Source organism: Pelodiscus sinensis, chromosome 7, assembly GCF_049634645.1.
Source record: "Pelodiscus sinensis isolate JC-2024 chromosome 7, ASM4963464v1, whole genome shotgun sequence".
Lineage (NCBI taxonomy): Eukaryota > Metazoa > Chordata > Testudines > Trionychidae > Pelodiscus > Pelodiscus sinensis.
Window position 1 is genome coordinate 19,474,078 of NC_134717.1, and position 24,484 is coordinate 19,498,561.

Genomic DNA, 24,484 nt, shown 5'->3' on the forward strand with positions numbered 1-24,484 from the left:
TAGATGCACCCTTAAAGATTAATAAGAATTTGAAGCAAACAACGCAGCAAAAATTGTAGCAGCCCCAAATGAGTTATTCACTGCAGTTACCTGAATTTTGTGAGGTAACAGTTATTTCAGATAGCTGCATCATCAAATGTACCTTTATTAGATTCCTGATAACTGCAGTTAGGGTTTATAGATAAACTTTTATAATGATGCACTGTCGTCTAGCAGTTCTTAAATTATAGTCTTCATAAAGCAAGGCTGATCATATTGTGTTGGCTCTCTTGATTTCCAACTATTAAATTATATTAAACACTTCCATATATTTGTTGTTAAAGCAATTTGCTGTGTTGTCACAGGGAGCATACCTGATCATCAGTGAGTAGGGAGGTGTTCCATTGTAAGAATGGTCCATGCTGTGTGTCTTTGTCTATCTATGCTATTGACCTTCGTCTTTGCTCTTAATTGTTAATACTACTTTGCAGGGGAAGCTTGCAGATTCCTTATGTTTGGCCTTATCCCAGCATGCAAAGCCTTGGGAGGTAAAACCAGACCTATCAATGAAAGCAGCAGTCAGTCCTGTGAAGAGCCAGCCATATCATTCTGCCTTTGCCTCCAGCAGTTGCAGGAAGACTTTATAAGACCTCCAGCTCTGAGCAACAAGAAAATAGGATAAATAACCCCAGAAGGATCCTTTTTATTTTTAGTGTTGGCTTATTTGATTATAAGCATTACTGGACTGTTGAGGCTTGGTGAGTCTGTAGCCAGCTTGCTAGAAACATCTTGTCTGATACTGAGGTATCTGGCAGAAGTAGGTTTTAGTGTAATCTATCTGTGAAGGCTTCTTTGGCAAGAACATCTCTTAAACAACCAGAGAAATAGAGAAGATCAGAGCACAAAAAAGTCTGTGCTAACTGGATCCAGCTTGGTGTGCATTACGTATACTACTGCTGTGCTAACCCAAGCCCCTTCAAACCATCCCTTGATCATACACAACTTTCTTACTCTCCTCCAAATAGTCACTCTTGAAGGGACGAGAGAGTGAGCAGCCTACACATGGAGGAACAAGTGTAGTCAGTAAAGGGCCCCATTTCTCATGCTTATGTAATTCTGCCTTGCTCACTGTGAGAAAATGTAAAACAAAGGAGGGAGCCCTTTGTTCCAGCCCTTTCCTGGAGCAGAAGGTTAGGGAACATATGTAAAATTCAAGGCCACTTAGGGTTCATCTTGAGTGAACCTTCCACATTCCTACACCATAGTGGCAGGTGTAGTTTCCCCTTCCAGTTTCTATATCTCAGGACATATATGCTGTTCTCCCTCCACTCTACAAAGAAGGGGTAAATATCTAGTACAGAGAAGTTGCACTTACTGTTGGAATCCTGAGGGGTTAATTTCTCTCTCTGTTCCTCAAATAAATCTGAGAAATTTGGAAAGATTTTGACCACTTCTCTACAGAGGAAAATTTCTGTGGCTCGATCCTGTAAAACAAAAGTAACATAATACAGGTTGGATCTCTTGGGTCCAGCACCCTTGAGACCTGACAGTCCTGAACGAGGAAATTTGCCACATCAGGGGAAGTCCTCTGCCATCCACCTCCCTGGTACTGCCCCTCCCTCTAGCTGGCTCTGCTCCAGCCCTGCTGCTACAGGGCTTGAGCTCGGCATGCTGCTGCCAGCCAGCTGGGGCTCTCCAGGAATGGAGCTCCCCAGCTGCCGTGGCCCCACTTCTGCCCCACCTGGCCAAGTCTTCTCAGGGACAGGGCTCTGTAGCTGCCCCGCTTCTGTCCCGCCCGGGGCTTCCTGGGGTCTCAGCTCTGTGGCTGCCCTGCTGCTGGCAGTCTTGCTGTTGCTGTGCCCCAACAGGGCTCCCCCTCAATGGGGCTCCATGGCTGCTGCCACACCGGTACAGGGCTCCGCGGCTGCCCTACTGTTGCTGCGCTGGGATGGGGCTCACTGGTCCCGCTGCTGCCTTGCTTTTCCAGGGCCCTCTGGGGATGGGGCTCACCCATCTGATGGTAGGGCTCTCCTCCACTGGACTGCCTGACTAGCTTGCATTCGTGGGCGCCAGAACTCTCTGGTCCAGCAACATCCATGATCCTGCCGGACCATGGATGTTGTCAGACCAAAAAGTCCCAGATTTAAGAGGTTCAATCTGTCTTATCCTTTATATGTGCATATTCTAAGAAAGGGGCCACAGAGCACAAAGAATGCTTTTCATATTCATCTTCCTGGGATTAAGGACAGATCTTTTGAACTTCAAGCTGGAGCCCAGGGAGGAGGATAATATTTAGAAACTTTTTAAAGGCGGGTTTGTACTTTCCAGATTCTTGTATAACTCTGGATGAGCCCCTAGAAAAGGAGTGTTTGGGCCCACAAGTACATTTATCCTGATTGATTGATATTCCCAAATGTTTCCTTTAAAATAATTATTATAAAGAAAAATAGGTGGTAGTAGACTTGCTGCTTGCAAGTCTGATGCTAGAACATGGTGTGCATGGTCAGACGCCTTATTTCCCACTATGTCACTGAAAATCAAAAGGAAAAACTGTGTAGCACTTTAAAGACTAACAAGATGGATGATGAGCTTTCATGGGCCAGACCCACTTCTCATCATCTATTAAACCATCTTGTTAGTCTTTAAAGTGCTACAGTTTTTCCTTTTGTTTTAGCAAGATCAGACTAACACAGCTACCTCTCTATTACTGAAAATCAAGGGATCCTCTGGACTAGCAGATATATTTTAAGTGAAATTTTTCTAACCGTGGCTGTTGTGGTAGATACTCCAAGCCCAACAAGCCTGATATTTACAATATGAGTGGTGTGATATGCTTAATTCTGTGTAACAATACCAGCTCTGCTTACCTAAGACCATGGAAGGTCAGTCCACAGGGGTACCTCTAAAATATCCTCTCACGTAGGCTCTCTAATGAGCCAATATATAGCAACATAGTAGGAAGTGCTTTTAAATTAATCAAATCAAAAAAATCAAAGGAGACCTGCAGCACAAAAAGAAGTACAGTCCCTACTATCGTGGTGCACTTTTCCATCTAGATAATTATAGGAAAGATATCGAGTGAGCTGACCAAATGAGGAATGCTTCCTCTTAGCATGAGGAAGAAAGGAGATTGGTCAGGAAAATCCTATGTGTACTTTAAGCAGGCATGTGTACAGGATGACTCTGTGCTGCTCCCCAAATAGGCAGGAAATCTCCACATCACATCAATACTATGTTAGAAAAAATGAATCTTAGAAGAAATGGCTAGTCTTAATTGCACATAGACTTAAATTCAAAGCCCATATCAAGACTGATATTCTCTTTTTCTTCTAACCAATTGAGAAACAGACTATGCAGACTGAAATATATCCTCAACGGGGGTCCACAAAACCCTACTCGCCAGAGAAAAAAGAGACTCGCCACCCTCCCCCACAAAAAGTGTTTTTTTTTAAATGGCATAAATTCCTAATAAAAATAAGAACAGTAATTACTAATAAGTTATTAATAAATATCTTCTACCTTTTCTTTCTGCTGCCACATCTCCTCCCCTTGCTCCATCAGATCCCCTGGTGCCTGCTGCCCCCCAACCCCTCATCCTCTGCTATCCTGACTCCTGCCCTCAGCCTTCCTGAGACCTGCCCACCTCCGCCAGCCCTTCTCTCCGTCCTGTGCCCACTCCTCCAGTAGCCCCACTCTGATCGTGTAAGCTACCCCTCCTCTTCCCCTCTCCTAAAACCTCCCTCTACACACCTGCCCTGCCTCTCTCCTCTGAGGCTGGTCCCTCCCCTTAAGGTGTCTGCCCTTCTGCCTCACCCCCAGAATCCCTTGGCACTTGCACCCTCCTCGTGCCTCCCCCTTCCCTCACTGCCCCTGCCCCCTTTACTCTTTTTCCCTGTTACCCACCCCCTCACCATCCTCTGCCCCAGTTCCCCTCATGCCCCTGTGCCCTCACAAATGCCTTGCTTCATCCCCGCCTTCCTCATGCACACCCCTTCTTTCAAGCCTTCTCCTAGCACCTCCCCCTTCCCCTCTAACCCCCAGTGCCCTTACCCTCTCCTCTCCCAGCATCACCCTGCCCCCCCCACTGACACCTCCCCTCCTGCCCTTTTCTTCGTTGTCTGCACTTGGCCCCCTGGCATTTGTCTCTCCTGCACCCCTGTCCCTTGGTGCTTTCCCCTTCTTCTTCGCCTGACCTCCTTCCCTCAGCACAAGCCCCTTCCTCATATTTTTCCCAGCCCAGCCCCTTCCCCTCCCCAAGGGCCAGCTGTAGGTTTTTTGCTGCCCCAAGCAAAGCATTCTCTCTCCCCCTCCCCCCCCTTGTTGTTGTCTTTTACACGCTTGCATTTTGCAATGGGTTTTTTTTTTGTTTTTCTTTTTTGTCCTGGCATTTTAGCCCTATAAATAACACATAGCATTTTTATTTTTTTTCCCATAAAGGCAAAGGCGCTTCAAGTGAACTCCCCCTTTCACTCGCTGCTGGGTTACAGCAGCCTTTTCCTGCCCTGTCCAGCCCCTCCCTATGGGCAAGCAACCTTCACTCCCGACCCACAGGAAGAGCAGGGTGCAGGGACAGCACAGAGCCAGAGGGGTGCAGGGATCGGGGGTAGCAGGGTGCGGTGGAGACACGGGGAATGGGACGCAGGGAACGGGAGGCGGAGAGGGATTGGGGTCTATGGGCAGTGCAGGGAATGGGCAGCACAGAGCTGGGGGGGCAGAGATCAGGGGGAGCAGGGTGTGGGGTGCAAGGGCGGCCCCTCCCCCCCGCATGGTGTGGCCCCTCTTCACCCTGCAGGACTGCCCTGTCCCAGTGCCTTGCAGCCGCAGCCGCCGCCGCCTCATGTGCAGACGGCAGCTTTTACGGCGGCGGGTGCTGCTGCTGCTGCTGCTGCTGCTGCTGCTGCTGCTCGGAGGGGGAGGTGTGGCTAGAGCAGAGGAGACGCTCTCTGACCTCGGCGTTTTTAAACTGCTGCCTGCATGGAACCCAGCTCCAGCTCTGCTGCCTTCCGCCCCCTCTCCTCTCCCCCGGGGTGTGCTCGGGCTCACTGCCCCCCATGTACTTCTGCTATCTCTCCCCTGCACCCCTCCCCACCCTGCTGGGGAAGTGGCAGAATTTGATCTGGCAGGGAAGGTCAGGGTTTCTACAACTCTCGCCCCGCCCCACCCCGCCAGCAGGAAGCATGACCTGGTGCTGCAGCTCCTCTACTTTTACAAAGAATATTCCTGGATAACTTAAAAATCCCTCAGTTAATATTAAAGCCATGTCAAGACACAGTGGAAAGGTGACTGTTCTGATGAAGGTGTCAACTCCTGGATGACATGCATCCTCCTCTCTCTCACCCCCGCCCCCAGGAACAAGACCATGCTGCCTGGAGGCTTTCCCTACTGCAGCAGGGTGCCAAGCCAGATAAGCGTCTCCCCTCCCCCCATGCCCAGATCCCGCACCCATATCCCCCTCACTGCCCTCCCCCCCGCCAAGAGCCCGCATTCCCAGCTTGCTCTGACGCCCTGTCCCAAGTCCCCTCCTGTATCCTCCCTCCGGGCCAGACACCCTGCCCCAAGACCCTCCTGTACCCTCCCTCCTGGCCAGACAACTCTGCCTCAAGCTTTTTCCTGTACTCTTCTTCCTGGCCAGGACATTGCAGATCATCTTTGTGATTTATACACAAACATAATGAAGTATTTTCCAACCATAAATGACAGCAATAACTGGATTTGAAATCCATTAAGTATAACTGGAAAGCTAGTCAGTTTTTCTATGCAAGATTATGAAAACCTAATTGAAATCACTTCAGATGGCCAATTAATACAAAAATTTAAAGAAGTTTCTCTGATTGTTTTGGGACAGCCTATGTCAAGAATATTCAGCTTTATCAAGACGTGCAATTTGTCTGTTGTTAACCTTCACCAGCACATACTTGTGCGAAACTGGGTTCTTGAATTATGCAGTAACAAAAACAAAATGCAGAAATTGACTGAATGCAGCACCAGATATGCAAATCCAACTTTTAGTATTAAACAAAATATAAAAAGAATTTGCCCAGAAATATTTTTGTTTTTAAATATGTGCAATTAAACTAATGGTACATCTAGACTACATGCCTCTGTCACCAGAGGCATGTAGATTAGGCTACCAGACATAGTAAAATGAAGCGGCGATTTAAATAATCGCCGCTTCATTTAAATTTACATGGCTGCCGCGCTGAGCCGACAAACAGCTGATCAGCTGTTTGTCGGCTCAGCACAATAGTCTGGACGCGCGGATGTCGACATCAAAGGTATTTGTCGACCACCCAGGTATGCCTCCTAGGATGAGGTTTACCAGGGTGGTCGACAAATACCTTTGATGTCGACACCCGCGCGTCCAGACAATTGCGCTGAGCCGACAAACAGCTGATCAGCTGTTTGTCGGCTCAGCGCGGCAGCCATGTAAATTTAAATGAAGCAGCGATTATTTAAATCGCCGCTTCATTTTACTATGTCTGGAAGCCTAATCTACATGCCTCTGGCGACAGAGGCATGTAGTCTAGATGTACCCTAAATGTTGATCTCATGATTTGCTTGACAGATTTTCCCTAGAGGTTCCTCGAAATTCTTCCGAGTTTAAAAGGGTTCTGTGGCCAAATAAATTTGGGAAACAATAGAGAATCCCTGTCTAGGAAAAGTCATTTCTCCTCCCTCTATCATCCAAACTCCATTCTCCAGACAAATGACATGGCAAACAGTGACCAAATAAACTTGCACCTAGGTCAGTTTTGCAAATCTGATTTAACTTATAGTTGAATCTGGATCTGTTCCATAATTACCATATATACTCGATCATAAACCTAATTTTTTTGGTAAAAAACGATGTAGCAAAAAGTGGGAGTCAGCTTATGAACAGGTCATTGCATTTTACCAATGTTTTTTAAAGGGGGGGGCAGGGAATCAGCAAACTTCAATGCCCAGCCCAGCATGGCAAACCACTGACGCATTTGAACATTTTATGTACCTGGAGTGTCTGTATGCATTGAGCTCCTCAGCTCCTGGTGGCCACTGTTCATCTTTCCGGGTCAACAGGAGTGGCAGAAAGTGGCAGCCAGAATGTCCCTTAGCTTTTGTTGCTTCTCTCAGCTCCCATTGACTGAGAATGGTGAACAGCAGCCATTGGGAGCTGAGAAGCTTTGTGGCTGCAGTTGCTCCAGGTATATAAAATGTCCTGATGTGCCAGCACCTTTCTCTGGCAAGCTAGGACTGGAAGTTTGCAAACCACTGATATAGAGTCATCTTATGAATGGGTTATTGTGATTTTCACAATTTTATGTTAACTTGGAGGAGGTGGAGTTGGTTTATGAATGAACGGATTTATGATCGAGTATATGTGGTAGCTTTTTTTTAAACCAGTTAAAAGTTAGATGCCTGCCAGTCACCAGGGCCTGATGAAATAAATGCATCCTAGAATACTCAAGGAGCTGATAGAGGAGGTATCTGAGCCTCTAGCTATCATCTTTGGAAAATCATGGGAGACAGGAGAGATTCCAGAGGACTGGAAAAGGGCAAATATAGTGCCTATCTATAAAAAGGGAAATAAGAACAACCCAGGAAACTACAGACCAGTTAGTTTAACTTCTGTGCTAGGGAAGATAATGGAGCAAGTAATTAAGGAAATCATCTGTAAACACTTGGAAAGTGGCAAGGTGATAGGGAACAGCCAGCATGGATTTGTAAGAATAAATTTATGTCAAACCAATCTGATAGCTTTCTTTGGTAGGATAAAGAGTCTTGTGGATAAGGGAGAAGTGGTGGATGTGGTATACCTAGACTTAGGAAGGCGTTTGACACGGTCTCGCATAATATTCTTATCGATAAACTAGGCAAATACAACTTAGATGGGGCTTCAATAAGGTGGGTGCATAACTGACTGGATAATGGTACTCAGAGTAGTTATTAATGGTTCATAATCCTGCTGGAAAGGCATAACAAGTGGGGTTCTGCAGGGGTCTGTTTTGGGACCGGCTCTGTTCAATATCTTCATCAACGATTTAGATATTGGTATAGAAGGTAGGCTTATTAAGTTTGCAGATGATAGCAAGCTGGGAGGGGTTGTGACCCTAATTAGGATAGGGTCATAATTCAAAATGACCTGGACAAATTGGAGAAATGGTCTGAAGTAAATAGGATGAAGTTTAATAAAGACAAATGCAAAGTGCTCCACTTAGGAAGGAACAATCAGTATCATACATACAGAATGGGAAGCGATGGCCTGGGAAGGAGCACGGCAGAAAGAGATCTAGGGGTTATAGTGGACCACAAGTTGAATATGAGTCAGTGGCGTGATGCGGTTGCAAAGAAAGCAAACATGATTCTGGGGTGCATTAACAGTGTTGCAAGCAAGACACACACAGTTATTCTTCTGCTCTACTCTGAGCTGATTAGGCCTCAATTGGAGTTTTGTATGCAGTTCTGGGCACCACATTTCAAGACAGATGTGGAGAAATTGGAGACGGTCCAGAGAAGAGCAACAAGAATGATTAAAGGTCTAGAGAACATGAGGTATGAGAGAAGACTGAAAGAACTGGGCTTGTTTAGTTTAGAAAAGAGAGGACTGAGAGGGGACATGATAGCAGTTTTCAGGTATCTAAGAGGGTGTTACAAGGAGAAGGGAGACAAATTGTTCTCCTTGGCCTCTGAGGAAAGGACAAGAAGCAATGGGCTTAAACTGCGTTAAGGGAGGTTTAGATTGGATAGGAAAAACTTCTGAACTGTCAGGGTGGTTAAACACTGGAATACGTTGCCTACGGAGGTTGTGGAGCAGGCATATCAAACTCAAAGCCTACTGAGGTCCACACAAATGAAAACTGATAGCTTTCAGGGCCACCAAAGAAAATGTACTTCTATCAGAAAGTCTTATTTATTGTTATAGTTTGTTTTAGGTATATTTTATAATATTTTTTCAGGTCTTGTTTGAATATAATGTAGTAATTTGATGCGTAAAATTATTTGCTCATAGTATAAATTTAAGGTACTTTTTAATTTTTTTACATGATACATAAGTTGTTTGGTTGAAATAAAAACAAATATAGACAGTGGTTAATCACATAGAACAGGCTTCTGTGAAAATTTGAGATACTTTGTAAGTCTGAGATTTGGCATAAACATATAATTATTAATGTGATTGGGTGAAATCTATAACACTGAAAATATTGTAATGCCATTACAAAGATCGATGGTGCGCCCTTACCTGTCTTGACTGAATATCTTTTTACGTTTACTTAAATGACAACAAATTTAAAATTGATAAAAGGAAACTTTTTTTTTTACCCAGTTCATCTGTGGAACTCTCTGCCATGAAATAGCAGGATGAAGGCTTATTTATAATTAGCCAATTAGCCTATGACGGGATTTTCAGGTCTTCTCTCCTGAGCGTGCTCTCTCTCGCTCTCTCCCCTCCATCTTTCCCTGCCACCCTTCCCCGCCAGGCTGCCATGAGGAAGGGGGGTGGGGCAGTGACATACACAGCCAGGGGGCGGGGCCGTGTACGTCACCTCCCCGCCTTCCCTTCCCGCTGTGGGGGAACCCAAACGACCTCTTGCGCTGCTTGCTCGCCCAGCGGAGGGGCGCAGCACTCAGTTGAGCACCACAGCGGAAGGGGAAGGGGCGGCGGTGATGTACATGGCCTCACCCCTGGCTGTGTACGTCGCCACTTCGCCCCCTTTCCCTCCCGCAATGGCAGCTGGGCTGAGTGCTGTGCCCCTCAGCCAGGCCCCGGCAGGGAAAGGGGAGGCGCTGACATACATGGCCAAGGGGCGTGGCCGTATACGTCACCGCCCCCCCCCCTTCCCCTCCCGCAGTGGATGGGGACCGCGGACCCCAAATGGCTGCTTGCCACCAATTGCTCCCCCGCCAGGGCTCGGCTGAGCGGCGCAGAGCACCACGGGGGAAGGGGAGCGGGGCAATGACGTACACAGCCGGGGGCCGTGACCGTGTACGTCAACGTTACATACGTACAGACACTGGGCTACTATATATATGATGAAAACATCTAAAATACCATAGATAGGATAAAAAACAGATTAAACCCCACTTATGTTTCAGGTCATAAGCCAGCTACAAACTGATGAGAGTGAAGAAGAAACATTCCCTATCTGGGGATAACTGTCCACTATAGTTTTTTGTGGACATATGCAAACACATTCACAGCCCCATCATGTGACATCTTGTATTGGCCATTTGTGTAGCTAGAATACTGGACTAGACTAGAGGGTCCCATTGGCTGATTTGGCAATGCCTACATTTGAAGGAAATCATATGACAAATATTAACACAGTAGTATAGTTAGGTACTTAACATTTGAGAATTAAATTGGAAACCACAAATCAGACCCTTGCGTTTTTATATATTACTGTACTCTTGATTCCATTCCATTTGGCGGAAAAAAACCTGAATGTTGTCATACTAATTGAGAAACAGTATGTGAGATCATGCAGATAACACTTAATTGCATGTTTGTACAAGGGGAAGAGCTAAAGAGCTGTGGTCCAATGCCTCCCCTCCCGCCAGAGGCAGACACTTCCAGCCCCTCCCCAGAGCCAAGGACTTCCAGCCCCCTCCTAACCTAATACCTCTCCCCTTCCCCAGAGCCAAATGTTGTACCAAATAAAAGCAAGCAGGATCTTATGAGGGGGATAAGGCAAAAAGCCACATTTATTGTAAAGATAATAATAAAAAAATAAAGAAAAGATAGAAGCAAACAACATTGTTTAACTACTTAACCCTTATACACACAAACATTCATTCATCCATTCATTCATTCAGGTTCTGTGTATTTGTTACAGTTATCAGCCTGGAAGTTGCTTGTGACAGAATACTGGCCAGGTACTCTGTACATAAGTGATGGTAGTGGGGAGCGAAGTCCTGATAAGATGCACATCTGAAGCTCCTGGTAGGCTGGCAGCAGAACCTTGGACTCCGATTCCATAGTTTTTTAGTCCAGTTCTTATAGGAATTTCTTCCCATGCCAGTCTATGGAAATTGCTGCATCATGCTGATGTCTCCAGGGTGGCTGCCAGGTGCTCGTCAGTGATCTCATCGGGTGGACCTCCAGTACTTGGTTTTCTCCACTTGACACCTTTTGGTTGCACTGGCACCTGACGCCTTCTTCAGCTCTTTGTTGCTGTATTCTCAGGCTGGCACCTCTCAGAACCATTCACTTATCATCCATGCAATCTCTCTCTCACATACATCCCTTAATTAATGTTTCCCATACAATATTTTTGTATAATAATAACTTCACATATCTCAGAGTTGTAGTTACAAAAAGTTTCTGGGTGGTATTGCTTAAAACATTCTCTGAGTGCTGAATAAAGTTACAATGTTTTAAAGAGAACAGGCGTCAATTAAGTAATAATGCCCTTAGTCAATTACAGGGCTTGGCTCCCATAGCAGAGTTAGTGGCTTGACAATGCATTGTTACAATGTATCTCTGTAATGTCAATTTCAAGCAGCCCCTTGATTATATTCTTAACAGTTCTAAGTTACATGACCTAATACATTATATTCTAAAGGGGCAATAATAATAATAAATCTAAACATTTAACAATCTTAACAAATAATAATAATAAGAAGAATTAATAATAAATCTAAACACTTTAAGTTGTGGGGAACAAATTATGGGGAGTCACTTCCATTTGGAGCAATCATTTTCAATACATTAATATGTTATCCCTACACAAGGACTTCCAGCCCTTACGATCTAATGCCTGCCCGTTACCCCAGAGGCAGGCACCCTCCAGCTCCCCCTCTAACCTAATGACTGCCTCCTCCCCCACAACTAATGCCTGGGTTCCAGAGCCGCTGCCATCACGTTGCTGCCACCGCCACACTTCCTTAGGTGCTGGGGTGGAGGGAGTAAAGCGGCCAGCTGTCTGTGACCATGTCCTGGGGGCCATGCGCAGAGTGGCTGGCCAGCTGTGACCACGTGCTGGTGACAGTGCGCAGAGTGGCTGGCTAGCTGTAAGCACATACTGAGGACCATGCAGAGAGCTGCTCAGCCAACCGGCGTTGAGTAGTTGCTCCTGGCCGGCATGACCTGCACTCAGTCTTGTGCTCCAAGTGGCTAGTGGGCTGCACTTCAGTCTTTCTGAAAATGTACTGGCAGGTTGCAAAAAACTTTGATGGGGCTGGGTGCACCCTTCCAGATGATAGTTTGACATGCCTGTTGAGGAGTCTCCATCTCTGGAGATATTTAAGAGCAGGTTAGGTAGATATCTATCAGGGATAATTTAAAGAGTGCTTGCTTCTCCTGTGAGGGCAAGGGGCTGGACTCAATGACCCCTTGAGGTCCCTTCCAGTTCTAGTGTCCTATGATTCTACTGTCTACAGAGAGGACAATCCAGTGCCCTTCCCAATCCTACAAGTTAAGAGAGAGATGCTTTTTGCAAGATTGCTAAAGAAATAGTTTATGCATCCATATGACAGTTGCAAAAACAAATAAAAAACAAAAACAAATAAAAAAAACCCTTTCAACTTATTCAGACCTCTTTTGTTTTAATATGAAAAATGTCAAGTCTTACACATTTTAAATTTAATTTAGAAATTGTTTGAAAAGAGATTTTGTTCATTGTAAGGTAGTGTCACATGCAAACAGCTTGTATAAGGAGAGGAGTAGGGTTGGTAATCTAAGCAGGGAAAGGAACATTTGTTTGTGTACCAAGAAAAATCCTAATGGCAATAAACTATTAGAATGGGATAGTCTCCCAAGAGGAGTACAAGTGGAAAACCATCATTTGTGTCAAATAAAAGTAGATTGGGTAATGCAGAAGAAATATACTGTAGGAAGCAATCTTGCATTTAATTCTCAGGGAATTGGACTAGATGTCTCTTCCTAGGGACAATGGGCTAGAAGACCTAATCACTATTTTCTGCAGTTTCCTGTAATATTATGCAGGGTGAATTGATTTAAATCAAAACAATTTAAGTTGCAGATTTTAAATTATGATTTAAGTTGGCAAGTAGGAAAACTTGATTTAAGTAACCGATTTTAACTATATTTTACATTTGTACTCTAGTTGTTTTGTTTAAGGAAGTTAGATTCAGATGTGCTTGGTAACCATTAAAATATATTATTTTGCAACTACATATAGCCTTTTTTACACTAAATTTGAAACACCTTTTGGTTAACCGGAAAGATACATTATTATATCTGTACACATATTTATGCAGTTATATAACTTTTTAATTACATTTATTGAGATTATCATTTCTTTTCTATTATGTTAGGAAAAGAATTAATTATATTTTCCTGATCACTTTTTTTTTTACTTGTGGTTTGTCAAGATATATTTGGATGGGAACTTGAATTAAAAATGCACAAAACAGTATTTTAGCTTTATGAAATAATGTTCATCAGTATGTTGGCTACATAAATTATCAGAAATTAACGTGGTTTTTATTTAAGCTTAAGTAATTTATTAAGCAAAAGAAGAATCTAACTGGAAAATTGAACTAATTGTTTCTTGTCCTCATTACTTCAGGATTTTGGAACTGGTAGACCTCATCCTCTCATGTTCACACCTAGTTTTATTTGTAGTGTGGAAGAGGAAAACCAATTTATTTGCTTTTTCAACTCCATTTGATTTCTTAATTGTGAATAAACTAGTCATTGAGCTGCATTGGCTGAACAAAGTGAACTTAAGGTATTCTTTTTGCATCTATTGACTTAGCACTTCAGCATGGGTTTAGCACTTCAGCAAACTTTGATTCCTAGTACATAGCTAGTGACTGCCACCTGTTCAGTGACTCTTTAAAAATTGGCAGTAAATATGTACAGCTTGATATATTTTATTTCATTTAAATTATTGTAATAAGTTTAGACCTTAACATAGGTTGTCAGTTTCACGTTTAATTTTAAATACAGGCAGTCCCCGGGTTACGTACAAGATAGGGACTGTAGGTTTGTTCTTAAGTTGAATTTGTATGTAAGTCGGAACGGGCGCCCAGATTCAGCCGCTGCTGAAACTGACCAGCGGCTGACTACAGGAAGCCCGAGGCAGAGTTGCTCTGCCCTGGGCTTCCTGGAATCAGCCACTGATGAGTTTCAACAGCGGCTGAATTTGGACGCCTGGGACAGAGCAGCTGGGGCGCTGCTGGGTAGGTCCCCGCAGCGCCGCACCTGGCAGCACCCCAGCTGCTCTACCCCAGGTGTCCCCAAGTAGCCGCTGCTGAAACTGATCAGTGGCTGATTCCAGGAAGCCCGGGGCAGAGCAACTCTGCCTCGGGCTTCCTGTAGTCAGCCGCTGGTCAGTTTCAGCAGCGGTTGACTTGGGGACGCCTGGGGCAGAGCAGCTGGGGTGCTGCCGGGTTGGTCCAGTAGCACCGAGGAGCGGCGCTGCGGGACCAACCCGGCAGCACCCCAGCTGCTCTACCCCAGGCGTCTCGGCGAGAAAAGCCTGGTCTGCTGGCGGGGGGGGGGGGGGGGCACACTAGCTGTGGCCCCCTCCCCCAGCAGACCAGGGAGATGCGGGTGGCGGGACCGCCGAGACGCGCCGCGGTCCCGCCCGCGTCCTCCGCGGCTTTGCTCCACGTCTCCCTGGTCTGCTGGGGGGGGGGGCTCCCCCCAGTAGACCAGGGAGATGCGGAGCAAAGCCGCGGAGCATGCGGGCAGCGGGACAGCCCAGATGCTGCCCGCGTCCTCCGCGGCTTTGCTCCGCGTCTCCCTGGTCTGCTGGGGGAGTCCCCCCCCCCCCCCCCCCAGCAGACCAGGGAGACTCGGAGCAGCTTTTGTCGCTCCGGAGGCCGCGGTCGACAGGACCGCGGCGCATCTGGGCGTCCTGCCGCTCGCGTCCTCCGGGGCGAGAAAAGCCCCGTTCGTAACTGCAGATCCGACATAAATCGGATCCGCATAACTCGGGGACTGCCTGTAGGTGCATTTTTCTCTATTGAATTTAAATAAGTCTATATTTAATTAAATTTTTATCCGTTGTGTTGTAAAATAATTGATGCAAGGATAACTGAGTTTTTCTAATATATATGAGCCAAGAAAGAATACTATTATACTTTTCACAGCAATGAATTCAGAGAAGTACAGAGTCTAGTTTTGAACACCTCAAAATAACATTAAAAAAAGCAAACTTTGAGAGTAGAACACAAATGATAATTGGAAAATAAGAACTGAAAACATAGGTTAAGATAACTAGGATATTGGGTTTCCAGTCTTTACCTGAGATGCATACATGGTTGGAGGAAAGTGCTAAAGTTTCCCTGTCCTCTAGCAATCACTCAATATATCTCAGATCTAAAATAAATAATATTACAGAATTTATCTGACTCCTCCCCATTTTTCTTTGTCATTGACTTAAGTGGATAGATGAGATCATTCTCAAAGTCTGTTTGATGATGCATGTTATAGGAGCATAAAACTGAGTTATTGCGTGTTTAAACTTCTCCCCCTCCCAGGAGTTCGTGTTTGTTTCTCTATTAGCATCAGAGAGTGTTATACCAAATAAAAGCAAGCAGGATCTTATGAGGGGGATAAGGCAAAAAGCCACATTTATTGTAAAGATAATAATAAAAAAATAAAGAAAAGATAGAAGCAAACAACGTTGTTTAACTACTTATTCCTATCACTACTTAACCCTTATACACTTATATATAACCATTCATTCATACATCCATTCATTCAAGTTCTGTGTATAGTTACCAGCCTGGAAGTTGCTTGTGACAGAATACTGGCCAGGTACTCTGTACACAAGTGATGGTAGTGGGGAGCAAAGTCCTGATCAGATGCGCATCTGAAGCTCCTGGTAGGCTGGCAGCAGAACCTTGGACTCCCGATTCCATAGTTTTTTAGTCCAGTTCTTATAGGAATTTCTTCCCATGCCAGTCTATGGAAATTGCTGCATCATGCTGATGTCTCCAGGGTTGCTGCCAGGTGCTCGTCAGTGATCTCATCGGGTGGACCTCCAGTACTGGGTTTTCTCCACTTGACACCTTTTGGTTGCACTGGCACCTGACGCTTTCTTCAGTCCTTTGTTGCTGTATTCTCAGGCTGGCACCTCTCAGAACCATTCACTCATCATCCATGCACTCTCTCTCGTACATACATTCCTTAATTAATGTTTCCCATACAATATTTTTGTATAATAATAATTTTACATATCTCAGAGTTGTAGTTACAAAAAGTTTCTGGGTGGTATTGCTTAAAACATTCTCTGAGTGCTGAATAAAGTTACAATGTTTTAAAGAGAACAGGCATCATTTAAGTAACAATGCCCTTAGTCAATTACAGGGCTTGGCTCCCATAGCGGAGTTAGTGGCTTGACAATGCATTGTTACAATGTAGCTCTGCAATGTCAATTTCAAGCAGCCCCTTGCACAAGCTTGAGCATGCCCTGGAGCACAGAGGGGGGGCTGTTTCTGGCTACATAGGATTATATTCTTAACAGTTCTAAGTTACATGACCTAATACATTATATTCTAAAGGGGCAATAATAATAATAAATCTAAACATTTAACAATCTTAACAAATAATAATAATAAGAAGAATTAATAATAAATCTAAACACTTTAAGTTGTGGGGAACAAATTATGGGGAGTCACTTCCATTTGTGGGAATCACATTTTTAATACATTGATATGTTATCCCTACAAGAGAGACACGGAGAAGATGACATTTTATAAAATGGGAAACTTATGATCAACCAATTATAAAGACTGCATCTCTATCAACAGTTCTCCTGTTTTTAATCTACCTTCATATTAAAAATAGGAATATACTGGTTTAGAAATGGAATATTAGAATTATTACAGTGAACTTACATGCTTAATGCTTCTTGTATTCATGGGTAAGATACAGATCCAGTGTCACTAAAATAATGACTGTGAAGTGTTGGTTTGAAATGGAGGGTAAATATAATTATGAAGTGGTGTTAAAACTCCTGTATGCATTTCTGGTTCCAGTGGAAAGGATCTTTAGAAGCAATATGCTCCCTCTCAGTTTCTGGTAACCCCTTTGTTTAGCTTACATGTACTTATTCTAAAGTATAAAAACTTAATATGCGTTTGCTTGCTTTACCCTGTTTTTACTACCTGGGTACTCATTCTTGACACAATCCTATTGGAAACCCCAGGCAGCTAAGATAGGAGACTTAGATCAAGAATCATACTGCCTTGAAGACCAACCAATTAAAGCTCGGGATGTTGTATGTTTTTGCTGGATAAACCGAGTTTTGACTAAAGCAGTTTCACATTTAAAGTGCATAGATATTTAACAAAACTCATGTTCTGCTGCTTTGATTTTAAGGTAGGAGTGAAAGTGAACCATCTTGTCAATTTCTTGCTGCTTCAGTGGGTGCTCTGATCAAGATCTGGGTCATTGAACACATCTGGGTGTTCAATGTGGTATGGCGTATGTAGCTCTAAATCTGCTAGAAAATAAACTACAAAGATGGAAAGGAGGCAAAAGTAGCTAAGACAGAGAGCAGGACTTGAGTGATGTTAAAGCAGAGACTAGAAAATTGTCCTTGTCAGCGTGTGTTTTTAAAGTGCTATGAAAGAATCTGCCTTGAAGTTGACATTCTTGCTCCTCATACAAATTAACCAACAAGTTCTCCAAAAAGTAGTCAAGAAAGCAAGACTTTATTACTAATATTTTTAAGATATAAACATAATCTAATTTAAATACATACATAGTCCAAGGAATATTTATAATTACATGAAAATGTGACATACTCAATATAAATTAGAATGCTTAGTAATTGAAGGAAAGTAATTAAATTAGCATATATTAGGTGCTTAGATGGTAGTGCCAGAATAGCGAGTGTAGTAAGAATTAGTAAATATTAGGTAAATAGTATTTTGTATGGGCTTTTTAGAGTTACCTCTGACTTTCAGCATCCTCTTCAAAGTAACAAATGATCAGATTGGCAAACTGCATAGCCTTTACTTGGTAAATACATATTGAGTAAATGCTGTGTCCTCCAGCAGGAAATTGTCTAGTATAGTTTGGTATGCAGGAAATGCAGTTTGACATTTGAAACAAAAGTGGTCCTTTTAATTAGTTTTTTGACTGTCCTGTTTTGTCCTCAGATTCAGAATTTCTTTCCAATAACATGTAGTTAATTTTTTTTTAAGAACAGTCAGTCAGTTTACAAGACTAATTCAACAGAGCAATGTAGTAAATAAGGCTTCTCATGAATGAGATTTTTTTTTTAAAGTATCTGTAGGACTTGGGAAGGAAAATGGTTGCCTTGACAAAATGACGTTAAAGCCATTTTAACCAGCCATAAGTAACAATCAGTTAAATTAACTAATTATAAACTTCTTTTGTTTAATAAATTATTTAGTTCTAAATGGAAAACATGACTTGATACATTTTCTTCCATATATAGCACATTGAAGAAAGTTTTATTTAATAAAAAGGATGCATTTTAACTGTATTTGAATTTCTGTCCAAACACAGCTTGACACAAATCACAAGTAAAAAAATGAGTTACCATCTAGTAAAAAGTAAAGCTATATAATTGCCTAAAATAATTGTTCCACTGTATCCACCTGGTTAGCAAGGCACTACTGTAGTATGTTGACTATTGGTTTAGTTGAGGTTATGTAAATTAGATTTATGGCAGGGTTATTGTAGATGAGGACCAGTGTTACAAATCTTAACAGGTTTCCTAAGTCATTCTTCACTGCTTAACTTTTGGGGAGAAAAATGTGAATAAACTTCATATCAAAGGTATTCAATAAATTTTATTCTCTACTTAGGAGTAGAGCATGATCTGAATAGCTAAAGAATAAACTATTGGTGGCCCATTATTTAAATGCATATATTTTAAAATGTTATATGATTACAATACCACTTTAGAAGGCTTTAGCATGTAATCACACACAGAGCTATGTATAGTAAAACTCTTTTCCATAAAGATTTCATGTGTGCTATAGCTCCTTTTAAGGTAGTTAACATCTTATACTTTAGCTTTTAGACTCTTATAAATGCTAACTAGACTTGTTTTGAGACTTTTAAAGTGAGTGACAGATGTAGCTGATCCTCTGACAGCTGAACTGTAACCAGCAGGAAAAAGAAAGCGCAAGTAAAAATGTACTGCAGTAAAACTGAGATTGTATGCTGCATGTACAACTTTAAAAAAAATCTCATTAGCACATCGATTTGGAAAAGGCTAACTGAAAGTCTGACTGAGTGATAAGGAGGTGAAGATTATGATGCTGCAGGAAAGCACAGACCATTTACTTTCTTCTGCTTTTGAGGTTAAACTGTTGAACCAGAACTGATTCAAGGAGGAAGCTAGTTACTTTGGATAAAAAAAAATATGGTTGTGAAGCACTTCCTGACTTTCCTCTCTTGACGGCATGGTAGTAGCACTTTTCTTGGAATCTTAAATTTAGGAGTGTCTACGGAAGATATTCTTTCCCCACACACATTGTAATGGGGCTCCAGTTTCCTATAGAGGATTGTTTAGGGATGCTGCATTGTCTCTGTTGCAAAGAATAATAGGGGTGAGGAGTAGGTGGGGCCTCTGTTCATGGCATTTCTGGCAAAGATAATAAACCAAAATCAGAGCAAGGTCAATGTAAACCTTTCTGTGGACCACCAGTTGCTAATGGAAACTTACCATTAATTGCATAATTACACCCACGCCATTTTGCTAGTGCTGCAGCTAGGGAGAATGGGTTAATTTAAATTATTAAACAGATTGAGTGTTTTATCTGTCTCATGTTAGTTTATTAAACTTCATTTTAAATAAAGTAAAGTATTAATTTTTGTCCACCACAGAAGGTATCAATGTTTTCTTTATTTATGGCAGGCGTGGGGAACCTTTTTTGGGTTAGGGGCCATTGACTCATATTAAAATTATTTGGAGATCACACAAGTGAGAAGCAAAAAAACTCCAGAAACTTCCAACCGTTACTGATATGGCCCCCAGCTGAGACACCTTACTCCTCTGGCGCTCCAGTCCCACGGGGCGAGGGAAAGGGACAAGGACTGAGGTTCAGGGCTTTTCATAAGCCAGATTTACATTTCTGGGGTTCCAGAGTTAGTGGATTTTATGGACCCTCTTAGGCTCTGGCATGGAGACAAAAATGAGGGATCAGTATATGGGAGAAAACTGCCAGTAAATGGGATAAGGATGAGGTACAGGATCTGGAGGTGAGGTGGAGTACAGAAGCAGGCTGGGAGTAAGTTGTCTGGCCAGGTGGAGGGAGCAGGAGCAAGGGAGTGTGCAGTGTATGGCCAGGAGGAAAGGTGCAGGAGCAATGGTGGATGCAGGAGCAGAGTGGGGGTTGATGTCTGGCCAGGGGAGAGAGTACAGGAGCAAGTGAGAGTGCAGGACAGGCTGGGGGTAAGGTGTATGGTCAGGAGGGAGAATGCACTGGGAGTATGGTATGAGGGAGAATGCAGCGGGAGAATGCAGGAGGGAGACTGCAGCGGGCTGGGAGTAGGGTATCTGGCCAGGAGGAGAAAAGGAGAATGTAGGAGTAAGCTGCGTGCATGGGGTCTTGGCGGGGGGAGGAAAGTGAGTTAAGAGGTTTGGAGTGCGGGGGTCTAGGCATGGGGGCGGGGGGAGAAGGCATGCTTACCTGGCTTTATGCCCCCCTTGCAACAGGGAGTGCCCCCAGACAGTGTGTCACTGTTCTGCTGTTTCCCCAGTGGGGTGGGGTGCGGGAGATCGCTTGGGCCTCCATCCCCCACGCAGTTGGGAGCCCGCGAAGCCATAGCTGGAGCACCAGCTCTGGCTTCCAGCTCAGAGGGCATGGTGTGGGGGGCAGGGAGGTGAAGAAAGCCCCGACCTTCCCCGCCAGACCTAGCTTGCAGAGAGCAACAGAGCGAGCAGCTCGTGCACTGCTGCTCCCCCAGTTGGGGTATGGGAGTGGACGTGGCAGTTGCTTATGGAGGTACTCATAGCTTATTGCTAGTAATACAGCTCCCTTCGTTTTTTTTAATTAAATTTATGCTCTGTCTTTAATACTACCTAAAATCAGGATGCAAATGGTTAACCAGTTAATTAAATAAAGTACTCTTTATTTATATAGGAAAATTGCTGAAGTGTAGACTGCTGCCTTGATTTTGTAAATCTGCAATAAAGGTGGCAATGTCGAGAGTTCCCACCCCTCCACCACCTGGAGAGATGTCCAGTGGACCTGTAGCTGAAAGCTGGTGTTACACACAGGTAACTCATACAAACTTCAGTGATTGGGCTTTTCTTTTCGCAAGCTCAATCTAGGCAAATAGTTTTCTTATAAACATGTGAACAGTGCTGACAGTTCAGATAGTTCTCATTGGTAGCAGTTACTCATTTGACAAGTGAATTTAAAAACTGAAGTAATTTTCTACATCTTTTGTTCAGGTTAAAGTAGTAAAATTTTCCTACATGTGGACCATTAATAACTTCAGTTTTTGCCGAGAAGAAATGGGTGAAGTTTTAAAGAGTTCTACATTTTCATCAGGGCCAAATGACAAAATGAAGTGGTAAGATCTCTTATATTTGTCAGTTGCTTGTGGCCTTTCTCACGTAAGGGTTTGGAAAGTTAAGTAATGTATTAGTGAATTAAGAGAAGTTTCTGAGAGATTTGTATTATTAAGTATCTAGTGTTTGTGAGATAAAGTCATTGTTACAGCAGTCATGAAGTGGGAGGGCAGTACAAGGGAAACATTAACTTGTTGGTGTACATCATCATGATATATTATCAAAATGCTTCTAAATTGATTCTGTCCACTTTAAAATTTAGTCCTTTACATTTGTTTCAGGTGCCTGAGAGTAAACCCAAAGGGTTTAGATGATGAAAGCAAAGACTACCTGTCATTATATTTGCTTTTAGTCAGTTGTCCAAAAAGTGAAGTCAGAGCAAAATTCAAATTTTCCCTTCTGAATGCTAAACGAGAAGAAACAAAAGCAATGGGTAAGTGGAATTGCAAATTGTGTAATGCAGGCTTGTAAGGAAATCCCCATGAAATAACTCTGAAATTAACTCACTTTCACTAGTAAAACAGAATTTAACACCGAGGCAAACTTTAAAGTATCTAATGTTTAAGGTCCTCATAGGATCTTCATTTGATTTAAAAACAATTTTATTTCTTCTTTTCCATCTGTAGGAACAATGAGCTAATCTTCTTAAACTTTGTAAATTATTATACATTGCTAACCACGGTCATTTCAAATTCAGCCGTTATTCTGTTATGTGGCTCTTGTAGTGGATTCTGTTTTATGTTACCTTAATTTTGTTTCCTTTTAATAAAGGATTTCTATATTTGTGGATAATTGCAGTGACATATGCTGACGTTTGCTGATTGATTTCCATATTAATTACATTAAACTGAAATACTCTTTATATTGGCATCTTTTTAAACAAGTGTAGAAAACTCAGAATAGCCGTACTCCAACCAAAGGTCCGTTGAGCTCTGTATCCTGTCTTCTGATGGTAGCCAGTGCCAAGTGCCCCAGAGAGAAAGAACAGACTAGGTAACCATCAAGTGATCCATTCCTTGTCATTCCTTCCAAACAGAGGTTACGGACTTTAGTTTACTTCTGCTCACCTGGGGTGTGGATGATTCCAAGCGTTCAAAAATCATAAGCCAGAGCCTCAAAAGACCATGAGATGTAAAGAAATAAAACACGTTGGCATTCTTTTTATAAGACATCCTGCTTTTGTCTCTTTGGTTTTTATTTTCCAACTTTTCTCTCTCAGGGTGAGGTAGAGGTGTTTGGTTTTGGGTTTCTTGTTTTTGTTTTGTTTTTTGTTTTTTTTTTACAAGACAGCTCAGATATTTCTATAACTATATGATTCAATGAGCTGGAGTGTTTAAGAAAAATATCAAATACAGTGAGAGGCTGCAGCAATGCATTTATTTAACTATTTAAAAGTTCAGATACTCAAAATGCTGCTGTGACATATTCTTTGAGAATATGCGTATCAATATAATGTAACTGGAATATGCTTTATGCAAAATATTTCATGTGACGTATTAAGGTTACAGTCTGTTGAATGTGTATCTCTTTATTTGTGTGCATATACCATTCCTGTATTTTATGTTAGAAATATGAAGTACAAAACCTGTGTTACTAATGTAGTTTTGCTAAATAAGAGCCATTAATAATACTCAAGAAACTTAATGGCCCAGTACTCAGGACAGTGATCAGTGAATAGAATGTTTTTCCTTTGAGAATGGGAGGAATGGCTTATGGTAGGTTCTACTAAGACATGTGGCCATATCACCTGAGGCAGAGATCCATCTTGAATGCTGTGTTTTTCCCACAGGAGTAGATGGAACGTTTAGACTGAAAATAAAGGATTCCTGCTTTTTGCAAAACTTATTTAAGCAATAGGAATGAGGTAATCTTTGCCATCAGTTCTCCCCTGGAACTCCTCTCAGAATGACTGTAAACATCTCAGACTGAACTGCGGGAAGAACTGTGAAAGAAGCTTCTTAGAGCAACTTTGAGGGTGATATGGCACATACCCTTAGTTCCTGGTCTATGAAAACTGGTTATGGGGGTAGTGCACAGCACTGGCTCATGTTTTCCCCTCCCCTCCCCTGCTGCCTCGCTCCCGTACATCCCTAGTACAGATCTCTATACAACATAAGATGGCGCTAGGAAGAGGTCTCATGCTGCTCTGCTTTCAGTGTGTGTCTGCATCCTGGAGAATGTGGTCCTTTTCTGTGTTGCAGCAGGCTGGTGTGTCTGGCACACCAAGACAAGATTACAAGATATTCAGGCTGTCAGGGAAAGCAGGCTCAGTGGGTTCTCAGCACATCAGGTAACAATCCCAAGCGGGTCCTGACGCGTCACAGCTACCTCCACAGATCTCTGAATTGGAAATTGAGTGCACCTGAAGACCATGGGCAGTGTCTTTGGCTTTTTAGACAGACTCCCTATATTAATAAAATGTAAGTGCTGTTGTGTTTGTGTGTATGGTTTAGTCCTAATACCCTGTTGCTACATCTGCAGCTTGACACAGGTAGTGAGTATTTTGCACTATTTTCTAAATCAATAACTTGATTTTTATCTAAAAAAAGTTGTAAAATACTGTACTGAGCTGCAAATTAACATGTTTTAGTGATCAGATTTGCGCCATTGTTTGAAGAATTGTGAAGACATTACAGTGGGGAAACTTAAGTAAATTTTTTTTGGTGATTTAAATTGTGATTTAAATCAGTCCACCATAGACCTGATTCATGTAAGCCAGGGGTTGGATCTAGCCTATGGGCCTTATGTATCTCACCCTACTTACAAACGGCTGTGTGTTCAGTTAAATTTTCGTTGGTGATTTTATATAGATAGCTAATTTTAACTCACGAAATTGGAAATTATTGCTAGGCGAATTCTAAAGATACTTATGTTTTGTTATCTTCTTTCTGGAAATTTTTTTGTGATTGAAGTTTTACAGTAGGTGTTATGAGATATTGGTCAGAAGAATCAAAAGCATGCCCCTGGGTACCTTGAATTTGAGTGGATTGACATTGATTAAATCAGTTTAATGCCATAGATTTAAATTAGAAAGCAGGAAAACTTTATTT

General features: G+C 42.8%; 1 protein-coding gene across 2 annotated transcripts in view; it reads left to right on the plus strand.

Moving 5' to 3' along the window:
- Window positions 1–24,484, plus strand: part of SPOPL (speckle type BTB/POZ protein like) — a 74,665-nt gene that overhangs the window by 18,106 nt on the left and 32,075 nt on the right. For both annotated transcript variants that reach the window (XM_075933309.1, XM_006117040.4), the window contains 3 exons: window positions 21,001–21,137; window positions 21,315–21,436; window positions 21,716–21,867. In XM_075933309.1, coding sequence (XP_075789424.1) covers window positions 21,060–21,137; window positions 21,315–21,436; window positions 21,716–21,867 — 352 coding nt within the window. In that variant the 5' untranslated portion in view covers window positions 21,001–21,059. The remainder of the gene's footprint in view (window positions 1–21,000; window positions 21,138–21,314; window positions 21,437–21,715; window positions 21,868–24,484) is intronic.